General features: G+C 40.5%; 1 protein-coding gene across 4 annotated transcripts in view; it reads left to right on the top strand.

Moving 5' to 3' along the window:
* Window positions 1-299: 299 nt before the first annotated feature.
* The window catches only part of MAP3K4 (mitogen-activated protein kinase kinase kinase 4), a 67,453-nt gene continuing 55,158 nt past the window's right edge, over window positions 300-12,594 (top strand). For all 4 annotated transcript variants that reach the window (XM_032682499.1, XM_032682497.1, XM_032682498.1 and 1 more), the window contains exon 1: window positions 300-503. In XM_032682499.1, coding sequence (XP_032538390.1) covers window positions 442-503 — 62 coding nt within the window. In that variant the 5' untranslated portion in view covers window positions 300-441. The remainder of the gene's footprint in view (window positions 504-12,594) is intronic.

Genomic DNA, 12,594 nt, shown 5'->3' with positions numbered 1-12,594 from the left:
CGCCGGGGCGGGGAGGGGGCGGCAGCACCCGCCGCGCCCCCACCACCGCTCGCCGCCGGGATAAACACGGCCCCTTCCGAAGAGTCGTGGGGATGTGTCGTTTGCGGCTGTAGGGGGAAGTGTTCCGGTTCCACAGCGCGCCCCGTCCCCGCGGCTGCGGGAGAGGCGGCGGAGCCGTGTCCGGAGCCGCCCCCAGCCCGGCCGCGGCGGAGCGGGCGCCTCTGGCGCGGCCGGTCCCTCGTGGCGCGCCGTAGCGATGCTGCCGGCGCCGCTGCCCTGGGAGGCCGTTCCCAAGATGGCGGTCGCGCGAGCGGCTCTGCGCGGCCGCGCTCCTGCAGCCGGGTAGGGACCCGCTCCCGCTCCGCGCCGCCTCCGCCCGCTCCTCGCTGCGCCCCCGCGCCGCGCAGCGCGGCCCGTCGCCATGCCGGCCCCGCTGCATGCATGAGAGACGCCGCCGCGCCGGTCTGTGCAGCCGCCGCCATGGAGGAGCCGCCGCCGGGGAGGTCAGTACGGGGAGCTCCGTGCGGGTAGCGGCGCCGGCCGGGGCTGCGAACGCCGGGACAGGGGAGCGCGCTCAGCCTCCCGTCCCTCTGCGCTGCAGAGCCTCCGGCTGCTTCAGCGCTCCTGCAGAGCGCCCACGGAGCGAGAAAGTCTTCCGATAAGAAATCTCTAGCGGCTGCGGTGGGTAAGGCAGCGCTTTGTGGGCGCTTCGCAATTACAAGCAGCTCGTTTCCTTGGCCCCCAGCCGCGCGGCGGGAGCGGGTGTCTCGGGCAGTGCCGAGCCCGGCGCGGGGGGTCGGGGCGAAAGTTCGGGGGCTCGCAGGGAGTAGCGGCAGCAGCAGATGCAGCCCCCGGGAGGCTGGCGGAGCGTGACCTGTGCTCCTTGGCTTGTGAACTGCGGTGATAAAAGCGCTGCCCTCTGGAAGGGAGTCTCGTGTTTATAGCAGCCGTGATTAAAATCGGGTTCTCTCTGGCGTGCTGGCAAAACAGCAGGATCACGGAGTGTCGCTGCTGGCAACATTGCAATCGATAGTTGTCAGAAGAAAGAGTTAAAAAAAAAACCACCTTCACAAAGAAGACTAGTGTTGTGGTGCCTCAAGGTTTTTGCAACTGCTGTCGCCTCCTGAATGTGCTGACCTGCAGATTAGCTTTTTGCAACTCTCCATCTGTGCCCTGCTGAGAGATGGAGATGCAAATTACTTCATAGTTTAGTGTTTCCAACTGGCTGTAGAAGTATTGCATAACTTCAAGTTATTAATTCAGTGGCAATTATTTCTTCTTTTAAAATAACATCCTGTTGATGCACTTCTCACTAGGAGGCATTCAGGAAACGTTTTTAAAACGCATGTGTGACCAATTTGTACTCTCAGGCAGTTGTAGTCTGGTGCATTGTATTCCAGGTGTGCTGTGCAAAAGAGCTGTATGCTGTCATGTTGCTGAGATAGTTCATGGATACTGCAAGCTGCTGTTTTGTACTGATGTAATAAAAGTGAATTGGTGATACACTCCAGTTTGGATCAAGGCTATGGAGTTGAAAAATGTCTGGTTTGAGTTTTCATTAATGTGTATTAATGATTTGTTTTTCTTATGCCATGACAATGCCAAAACCAGAAGGTATATAATAGTTAATTAAATTTAACAGCAATATTGTGAAATACAAATGTCAGTAGAGCTACTGAATTTATAATCTTACAAGTTCCTTTTTACAGTATCTTTAAAGAATAATAGTGCAGGTTAAGCAGAAAAAGATTTAAAATAAGTTTGTACAACAGTGTGACCCTAGACCTGGGCTGTCTTCATGTAGAAGAGTAATCTTCAGGGCCTGAATGGAAACACCCAGGCATTTCCTGTGCAGGGCCATTTCTGACCTCTGCTGGATTCTCGTTATTACAAGACGGTTTATATGAGTCGGATGTGGGTGTGGATAATTTGGTGGCAACTTTACCCAGCAGATGAAAACTGAATTAGTTATTTCAGAGTGACCTGGTGGGTGGGAAAGGGATGTCTTAAAACAATTAAGTAGCCTTAATTTGTGTAGGGTAATACGTGTACTCCACTGTGATTCAGTGCAGTGTGTGCTTTGTGTACCAACTTCACATCTGCCTTAGAACTGAACTGCTTCTCTGGCTTTATGCAGCACTTGCTTTGACTTAAATGTAATAAAAGAGTAAAGCATTGTATATCTTTCAAACATTACTACAGTTGATTTAAACTTTGGAGTGATTATTAGGTTTAGTCTTGTGTCTGTGAGGTCAGATCTTGTTGAAATCAATGGGACTGTGTGCAGGCTTGGGAATTTGAAATCTCTTTGGTGGCAGGTTGCTTTTATTCTTCTTTGTAGAGTATGAATGTGTTCTTATGATCAAGAATTCTTCTGACTAGCACTAAAGTGCATTGATATAATGCATTCTCTTTAAGTTAAATTCTGCTGGAGAAGTAGTCAGTCATTCTCATTAACAATACACCTACATTTGTTTAAAAAAGAAAGCTTATTGATTTGTTGTTGTGAGACTGCCTTATGTATTAGAAACCTGTTTGCCTTTGTGTGAGCATTCTGTGTCTTGTTAGAATATAAATGCAGTGGTAGATTTTATAAATTTAAGGCAAGCATAAAATATATTCATGGCTTTTTTTTTTTTTTTTAATTACACAGTCCTTAGTCTTCATTGAGAATCCAAAATCATACTGTTTTTCCCAGGTCTTCCTTTATTTCCTGAAACACACTTTGGGGTGGAGAGAAGGGAGGCATCTCTAATCTGAAAAATACTGAGGGAACCTACAAGCAGATTTTGATTTTGAGATAGGATTGCATTTGGACACTGGATAGCATGCAGTGGTTATGCATAAATGAAAAGATACTACTGGAAAGTTTTGGGAAGTATTCACATTTAAATATCAATCCTTATAACAAAACGAGCAGAAGGTTTTCCAGATAAGATGTTTCCAGTAGGTAACTTCGAATGCTAATTAAAACAGATGTTTGGTGTTTTTTGATTATTGCCTATAGACTTTAAATTTCCCAAGCCAAATTTTAGACTTTTCTAAGAATTTTCTGGCACAAAATCCACTATAGAAAACAATGAGGCCTTAAGCATGTCCTTAGTTTCTTGGGACTTTGTCCTTTGTTTGGCAGCACTGCAAAGGCATGAAGAGCCATAGGACTAGTAACTTGTACCATGGTTGCTTGTAGCCCTCTTTTCTCCTTGCATGCATCCAGTTCAAGGGGTGAAAAAAGGAGCAAGGCTGTGAATTAAGTGGGACAAAGAATTGTGAATAGTGTGGAGGCTTCCTCTGCGCTGGGAAACTTTTCAGTAGTCTGTCTATCAGATTTGTTGGCTCTATGATGACACCGAATAGGGCTGTCAGTCTGCAGCATCTGTGGTTTGGGGGAAACCTGAGGTCACGTCAAGAATTGTGCTCAACCTATTTTCCTGTTTACCAAACTATCTGTATGACTGATAGGGTATCAGCAGTGAAAGGGTTTAAAATTATTTTATTAACTTAGGATCATAACTTCAGTGGGGAAAATTATTTAAGTATATAGACTGTTACCATACTTTGCTGTTTTGCTTTTTTTCCCCCATGCATTTAAGTGAAGCAAGATGTAATCTCTACTCTTCATGTATTGCATTTTCTTGTTTACATGTGCAAGATTGGGATGAATGACTGATTGCTCCACCTACGCACAAACACACATGAAGTGATAGTTGAGATGTCTTTGGCATTTGTAGCAGCAAGGATTAGTCTATGTTGTGTGCCTGCTTCAGTTGTTTTTGTGTCTGTTAATTAGTGCTGTCCGTGTCAAGGTTGGTTTTACTATTATGTAACCTAGTGAGATTGACCCTTGTGGAATGCAAACCGTACTATGATGAAAAATGGTATACTGAACATAAGGGAAAGGATAAGGGATGTGCGGTAATTTTTATTTCAGGGAGCTAATTGGGATTTTTAGAGGCCTGTAAAGATTTAGCTTCCATGACAACCATATTTCTAAAATAATATGCAAACCATTCTCTCAAACTGCATCCAGAATGCATTTAGAAGACAGTTTTTCATACTACCTACTGCTAGTCAAGTACGATGTTAACCTCTGTCAACACAGGAAGATGCAGGTACCTCAACTCGTTTCTTCATTTGTGTGGTTGGATTTGCTGTTGTATGTGACATTTATGGTTGCAGGGCTGTTACTTTCCAAGTTCTCATTCTCTCAAGTGTTAACTGCATTCATACTGTGTTTAGTCTGTAATCCATTAACTAAATAATTTTTGAATTATTAAAAGTAACGTAGAAGCTTATTTATTTAAAGAGTTGATAATAGTCCCATGCTCATTCCTGGCTGACTGCAAGCATAAAGCCAAATAACAGTGTTTAACACCTGAATTTGAGCGTTACTGAGTTCTTAATGTTCACGCATGTTCAGTCGAAGAACGCTGTGTGTAAGGTCACATCAACTTGCCATGAACCTTGATCAGGTTTATTCTGGAGCTGGACAAGATGCGATATCACTTTATTGTCCTTATGAATGTCTCCTGCTATCTCAAGGTAGGAGGAAACTAGTTCTGTTCCTTCTGTGTCCTGCTAATATTCAATGCTATTTAATGTTATGTGTTGCTTTCTGATGTGGTATATATTTATGGTTTTTTCTGCCCTTGGCTTGTATGTGCTGCTGGTTTACTTGCTGATGGGTTCTCTGAGAGGTTTTTGCCATTTTGGCTATAAAACATCCATCCAGTAGGTGGTAATAAAGCCATAGTTACTTGTGCCTCTGTAACTTCTCAGCCACAGTGTAGAACATGCCATGGACATGACCATTGAGCTTTTGGGATGCTCCAAATAATGCTGAGTAATGAAGCTCCATTGCCTCACATGGGTTTTCCAGAGGTCACAGAGTAGTAGTCCAGCATCAGGCGCTTAGGCATCAACTTACACTAAAAGCATATTTAACTTTTATAGCTTTGCTTTCACGGTTCTTGTAGACTTTGACTTTATCTAAAAGACAAACTGAAACTTTGGGATCAAAACCAGTTGTTAGCTTCTTCTTATCTAGTATCTAGGAGTGGAACTGTCTGCCAGAAGTTTGTGTGTGGGAGAATGGGAGCAGAGTAGCTTTTACATATTCTACCTTTTGTAAGAGGTCTGTGATTTATTTATGGTTGAGCCTAGCACCCTAACACTTTCTGTCATAATATCTCTTGTCCCAGTAGTATGTAGCTTTTCTTGGTGTAGCTTAAATTTTCCTGAAAATCCAACAAGATATGTTGGCACAGATTTTTCATAAGTAGTTTTTAATTAAATATACTTTATTTTTTCAGTGAGTAGCTTGAGACCTTAGGATATGATTTGTGCTGGTGCCAAGAGCTTAACTGCAGCACTTACTCTTTGGATGATACTGTGCTATGTAGTGCTCAACCATCTTTAGTGAGGAGAACATCTTTCAGAACTTCTTACGGAAAAAAAAAAAAAATCAGTTTAATTTTTTTTTCCCCCAAATATGAGCTACATATAGTTAAAGTTGAAAAAAGTAGCACTAAGGAAGAAGCATGGGGACTGGAGTCAATGAATGTTTTAACATTAGTAGTTAAGAGAGCTGGGTTCCAGCTGGGCTGGGTGTTCTCTTAGCTCCTGTTTCTGCAGTTCTAAACTTTGATCCGTTTGCAGCCTCACCTGGTAGGCTTAAACGTGGATGTGGAAACCTGACAAACCCATCAACATTTTCACACTTTTTTCACATTGCAGAGCAAAGGCAGAATTAAATAGGCCTGTTGATCTTTCTTATAAAAATAAAATATAACATAGTTTTAATAAAATAGTTTATCATTGGAAACTCAGATATTAATCTATTGTAAATGCTGTTACATCACAATTTCAACTTTGCATAAAAATGTATAAGAATCCAAGATGGAAAAATTAGATAACCTTTTTCTGTTTCCAAATTTACTAGTAAAAAGAACAGAAAGTTCTGAGTATTATTTTTTCTAAGATGAGAACATGAAGAACAGCCAAAACTCTTACAAGAGCTCTATTTTTTTAATTTTCTTATATTTATTTCTAGTTGGTGTAACTTTCAGAAGTCTCAGTAGTTCTTAGCATTACTTGCAATAAAAAGATGAATACTGCTTTGCTTTTTGCATAATTTATTTTTCAATCATTGTTTGACAGTTTCTTCTTTTTGAGGTTTACCATATTTTTATAATTGCTCAGCAGGTGCTTCAACACCTCCCCACTGTTTCAACAGCTTTTGTTAGCTTTTTCTGTGACTTTGCCTTTCTGTTGTAAATATAATAAGCACGTAGAAGCTTCTGCCCAAGAAAATAGGAGAATTTTTGGTTAAACTGTCAAAGTAGCAGTAATTCACAAAACTGATTCTGGTAGTTTCCAGATCTTGAGAAGCAGAAAATTTTCTTCGACTTTCTCTCTTAAGCTAAAATTTGCTAGTGAGTGCAGTAGCGCTGTAAGGAACTTTGTAATGGGCAGCACTGGGTGATGAGACGTGCTTGAGACCTGTTGTAGAAATGAAGTGTGTCCACACTTGCTGGGTCCTTCTGTTCTAATTAAAAAGCTTAACTGAGAGTTACCAAAGGGGAATAGTTGTCATTGGGAATCAATTAAAGCGTAGCTATTTAGCTCTAAGCTTTACATTAGTCTTTTCCCCAATAATGACTTTTTTATATTTTTCCTTGTTGATTTCTGGAGAAGTAGTGGTTCCTCTGTCACCGTGAAGTCCTGCTCTAAACCACTGTTTGTGTTGCAACAGAAATACTTGCCTTATATTTCTCCCAGGACTTAGCTGATCTAGAATTTATTGTGCTTGGTTCTTAATTGTTAGCAAGGCTGTTGTAGTATAAACCTGTAGTTTGGAAGTGGGTGGCGAGGGGTTCATAGCGGCCTTGAGTGTCTGTATTTGGGCAGCTGTGCTACAGGTCGGTCTTCGAAGATAAACAAGGTGTAAATAGTGAGCAAAGCATGGCTTTTAAGGTGCTACTGATACATTGTGACTATTTTCTGATGAAGTTTTAGTGTTTCTGTTCATAGGTTAATTTGTAAATAAGCTACTGGAGCTACATAATCAATCAGTTCTTGGTGGTGATACAGGTATTACCTTAACCGTCTTCCTGCCCAAGTATTTTGCTTTTATTATTTCTGCAAGTAAAAATTTGCATTGGTTTTGCGGTTGACTCCGATTAGAAATCACTGTTGTCATCTCCTGACATCCATCACTTCCCCTCCTTGAACTAGGAATGTCTGCCATACGGAACTTGCTAGTGTAACATTTGCTGGCCTAAGCAAAATTAAAGTGGTTGAAGTTGGAAAAATCCTGCAAACAAAGACATTCCAGCTAAGCTGGATTGTTTCAGCAGCACCAGTGAAGAACCAAGGGGCCGTACTTTCAGTTATACCTGTGCATCTTGGGTGCTGGTGACTTCTGGCCAAGTGGAAAGCAGAAGGGACAGACAGTCTTGTAAATTGGTTCAATGCAGCCAGAATAGAGTGACTGAAGGCACGGTTTCACTTTACACTAAGCAGGTTGATTTCTCCCCTGGTTTCTCTACAAAAGGAAGCCAAGGTCCTCCACTGCATTCTCTCTGGATCTAGCAGTCAAATGTCCTGCAAATTGGTCTGACGGGTAAACGATGCACCAGAATTGTTTTTTTTTTCACTGTCGGCTTGGTGGCTGAGGTCACATGATGGTCGACTTCTGTGCACAGAGGGCAGGGATGTACAACGTGGGAGGCAAAAGGTGCATGGGAAGAGGTTCCCCTTCTTGTGTCGTCTTACTGTGACCGTAATGTTGGTAATTTCTGAGGTTTTGTACTGTAAAATATTGTATGAGTAAGCTTCATTACATTTCATACTTGATTTTCAAAGTTTTTTTTTAATATTACCTCGTGGCTTTTATGCTCTTACAAGTGTCTCTACCATAAACTGTTCTAATGAAAACTTAGATTCTGTAAGATTTGCATCTGCAGACTTACTTGATGAAAGATGCAAGTGTTTTTTTGCATTTTGTGTCAGCAGTAAATAGTAAAATTACTATCTGTTCTAAGTAAATTCTCTGCCCTCCCACTTCCTGCTCAGGTGTCATCCTTTTTTCTCCAACATGCTGGTGGTTCATTCCTAGACGACAGAGACAAATGATCACATGTTCTGCCTTTACCCTGATTCCTCAGGGAGAAAAAAATGTAGCTATGTACAGCTAAATTTGAATTTGAATATTTCTTAAAACTGAAATTGTTAGACTGGTACTGTATCTTCTTTACAATGTAGTTTTGAAATACTTAGTGAATACAGAAAAGCCCTAGATTTTTGCCTTAAAATGTTCTTTTAAGACAACAACATGACAAAATATTTTTTCATTTACTTGGATCACCTCCAGGCATTATTTTTAGGATCTCTGTCTCCTTCAAACTTTCTTCCAATTTTAAGGTAAGTTAGAATCACAGAATATTCTGAGTTGGAAGGCACCCACAAGAACCATAGAGTCCAGCTCTTTAGTGAATGGCCCATATGGGGGTCAAACTAATCACCTTGGTGTTATTAACACCATGCTCCAACCAACTGAGCTAATCTCAGGTTGATCAAGTTTTAAGTTTGTGTTCTTTCCTGCTGTTCATTTTAGCCTTGACATTTGTGTGCTTTAAGTATTATCTGCTTTTATGGTTAGAGAAATCAATGAAAGGTTGAATGTGACCCTCATAAATATTTATGTCTTAGCTTTCAGGAGAGCTGGGAAATGGATGCGTTTAGCTAGATAGGATTAGTCACCTGCTGTAGAAAGGAAGAGTAGTGCAGCTATAAGGGTGATCATAGGAATACACAAATTGAGTTAGAGAAGCCTGCTTGAAAAACAGAAATGGAAAGAGTTAGCAATCTTGCTTTCTACTTACCAACTGAAGGAAGAGTTGGGGAGGCAGCAAGTTCTTCAGAGAAGAATGTTATTATTTTTTTGCTTTGTTTCTACCTTTTTTAATTTATACATGCCAGAAGGGATGGTACTCTGAAGTTCCTCTTTTCCAGTAGAGAGTACTGTTAGATGATTTTCTGCCAGGCTTTATTGTCAAGTTATCTACAGTAAAGTAATGGCTGCGAGATTCCTTGTGAACTGGAAACTTGGAACACCAAAGCTGTTGTTATTGTTCTCCCTTCTAACTTGAAGTTGCTTTCAGATATTTTTGTTCTACTGGTGGGATGTGGCATAGATTCTCTCTAAAATTTGGAAAGGCAACAGCTAACAGATACTGCTTCCAACTCCTTACCCAAAACCATGTTGTTCGTTTGCTAAGAAGTGATATTTCCAGAAGTAATAAAGCTTTTTTTTTTTTTCTCAGGAGGAAGCTGATTCAGGCTTTAGTACAGATGTGGTGCTTTTTACAAGTCTAATTGCATTTGCCCTTCATAATTTGAAGACTTTCTTGTTTGTTTCAAATTTTTACACTAGAAGAACTTTAAGGAGGACCGTATCTGCAGTTTATCTTTGTGGTAGTGATTCTTGTTCAAACAAAACCCAAAACTTGGTATTTTCCTCTAGCTTATCCAAATTATCTTGAGGATAACAAATTATAAAGCCAAACATATCCTTAGTTTCAAGTCTAATTTAATTATACTGTTAAAAATTTTATGAAGTATATTACCAAGTTTCTAAGAGTCCTATTAATATGTTGGCAGCAATGACAGGTTATTGGTGACTAAGATTTAACGTTGACTGCTCAGAAATGCTGAGCTCGGGTGTCTGAGATTCAAATGTGAAAACAAGGTCAAGTATCTTCATTACTGTTTTTCAGTTTTAACAAATGTAGAGTTGGGTACCTAAAAATTCTGTTTGCTCTTTGCATTACCAGCGGCTGTGAGATGATGACAGTTCTTATCAGAATATTGTTTATCTTTGAAATAGAAGGATTGTGACTACCTTTAGGTAACTTTAAAAAGATGTGATTGGCAGTGTGTAGTGCCTGTGTTTTCTGCTAGTCTAGCTAATTGGGAATGGACATAAATAAAAACAGACTAATGTAGCTTTGTCTTCCTACATACTGTAATTATCAAGCTGCATCCAAGTTAAGGAGTATGTATTTGAAAAATAGACACTTTGCCTTTAAGTCAGACGCTGAATGTCCAGAGCTGGTACTTGGTAATTTGATGGTAGACCTTGTACAGATCTCTGTATGGAAATGGCAGAGTGCCATAAGAAGTCTTGAGAAAGAGCCTTTCTGATGTCTGCATGGTGCAATGTCTTGGAAACTGCAGGAAGCTGTTCATGGCATCTGTCTATGGAGCACAGAGCTTCCGAATGGTTGTGGAGGCTGATTATACTGGCTACTGTGTGGTAAGTGCCTAACTCAAATTTATCACCATGTGCTTGTAGTTCAGTCAGTTGACCTCTACTGGAGGTAGAGTACTGGAGGTACTTTTAAGCTGTGTGTGGGATGATAAGCAACGGCTGAACCTGAGTTAATTGTGTACGTGCCTAATCTAATTGAACTGCTTATGAGGAGGGTGGCTGATGTAAAGGGAAGAGTAAAGAGATGTTTCCCCCATATAGCTGTTACAGTTTTCAGCATGACCTCTTATTAATAGTTGTTACCAACGTTGAAAGTTAGCATAATGCTTCAGTAAAGTGCAAAAGTTAGTACTGGTTAAAAATCATACTGTGTGACTTTAGCCTAGTTAATTGACTTTAGCCTAGTAACATGTCCCTATGTGATCTTCAGTGGTCCTTCCGTTTGTTATTTTATTTCTGGTGCTAAATGACTGCATTTTTCCAAAGGCTTATGGCCTTTATCAATAGCAGTGGTTACCAGCCTTTTGCTCCCTCTCCTACTGCTTCAGATTTCATACGACACTTTTACCACTCTCCCATTTTTGTTTGCAGACCTTTGAAAATCAATAATATTTATTTCAGTTTTCATGATTGAGCTGGAATTGTAGACACATTGCTATCACAGTTAAAAAAGTAAAAATAAAATCCTGTTGTCATCTGCATATGCAAATTAAAGAAATTTTGTATTCTGTCTTTTCACATTCTGGTTGAAATGTACCCTGGTGTAACATAAAGTAGTTACTTTTTGGAAATGTTCTTGGTTTGTTGATTTTTTTTTTTGGTGCGTTCCAGAGCTGTCAAGGTATTTTGCTTTGGTTGTTGCTTTTACCATACTGCTCTTGCAGCTTTCCCAGTATTTCTGATTTAGGCATCCTAGCTACTATCTTTCCTATGTTCATAGGGTAAAATTGCTAAGAAGCATTTTGCTCATTAAAATTGAGGCTAAGAGCAACCTGTAAATAGACTACTGTGAAAACTGTGCACTTCTAGTTTTCCTTGTAAGGATTGGGTTTAGGCTGTTATTGTCAAATAGTAACAGCAGTTGTGACATTTCTAGCTTTCACTTTTCCAATGTATGGCTAATTAAGATTAGGATGGTCCTCATCCTAATGGGGGGGGAGGGGGAAATCTACAGTTCTTGGTGGCAAAGAAGAAATTAGCTGTGATTAATGTTTCCCAACTCTGGTTGCAACAGTATTTAGGAACCACAATTCTGTGTAATAACCAACACTATAATCTGATTCGGGTTTGCCAGCACTGCATTTTATAGGCTGGCAGATTTAATTAGTCTGTGGTTAGTTCATGATGGTAAATAACATACAAACACTGCAAATGCTATGTCAGTAATCTGTAAAAATTATGACTGGTTTTAATACCAGAGTGTTCCTGCTGATGATCGTATATGTCTGGTGTTGTACGGATGAGAAAAAATGATACTAGCATGTAGCTGCTTTAGTTCAGACCCTGTATATTTAGTGCACTGTTGTACAATAAGGCTTGCACTGGTGAAACTGAGTCTTTGTGTTCACTGGCATTGATCTGAGCTCTGAGCTGAGGTATAGTCTTTTCACACGAACCCTAAATTGAGCATGCTGAATTTTTAAACTTGGGTTGCAGCCTGTGCCTTTGTCTCTCTCAGCAGGCCAGCTAGCTTTGGTTAGATCATCTCGTCAGCTGCTAACAGGAGTGGTTCTGTAGAGTGTGATTACTGTTTTGTGATCTGACTTCAAGTGCTGCATGTTTTGTGATCTCTGCTATGCTTTCTACCAAAGTAAAGAACACCTTACTAAATTACCCAGAAAAAATGGCCAAATGTTAAGTAAGTCATACTGGATGTCGCTGTATAGGTAAGTCTGTAATTCAGGTGTGAGGTTGAAGGGTGATTTGAATACTTCTGGCCTTCGTGCCTTCTCATTGGACATAGCAAGAAACAAAGAAAGTATAATTATGGAAACATTTAGGTTGAAAAAGACCTCTAAGATCGAGTACAACCGTAAAGTAATACATCCAAGTCCACCACTAAACCATGTCCCTGAGGGCCACAACTGCAGGTCTTTTAAATGCCTCCAGCGATGATGACTGAAATAACCAGCTTATGTTCTTTAAAGATCACCTAATTCAGCCTGGTGAAGAGGTTCGATCATTATGTTTTTTGAAGAGGTTGCTTACTTAAAAACAGAAGAAAAACAGTGTTTTCACTAGTCTTTCATAATGAGGTAACTTAAACTAGTTTAAAACTGCCTTGGACACCTGATGCAAGTGCCACAGGATGTGTTCTACCA

Source organism: Chiroxiphia lanceolata, chromosome 3, assembly GCF_009829145.1.
Source record: "Chiroxiphia lanceolata isolate bChiLan1 chromosome 3, bChiLan1.pri, whole genome shotgun sequence".
NCBI classification, from domain to species: Eukaryota; Metazoa; Chordata; class Aves; order Passeriformes; family Pipridae; genus Chiroxiphia; species Chiroxiphia lanceolata.
Note: the sequence above shows the minus strand (reverse complement) of the source record. Positions and strands in the feature narration are given on the sequence as shown.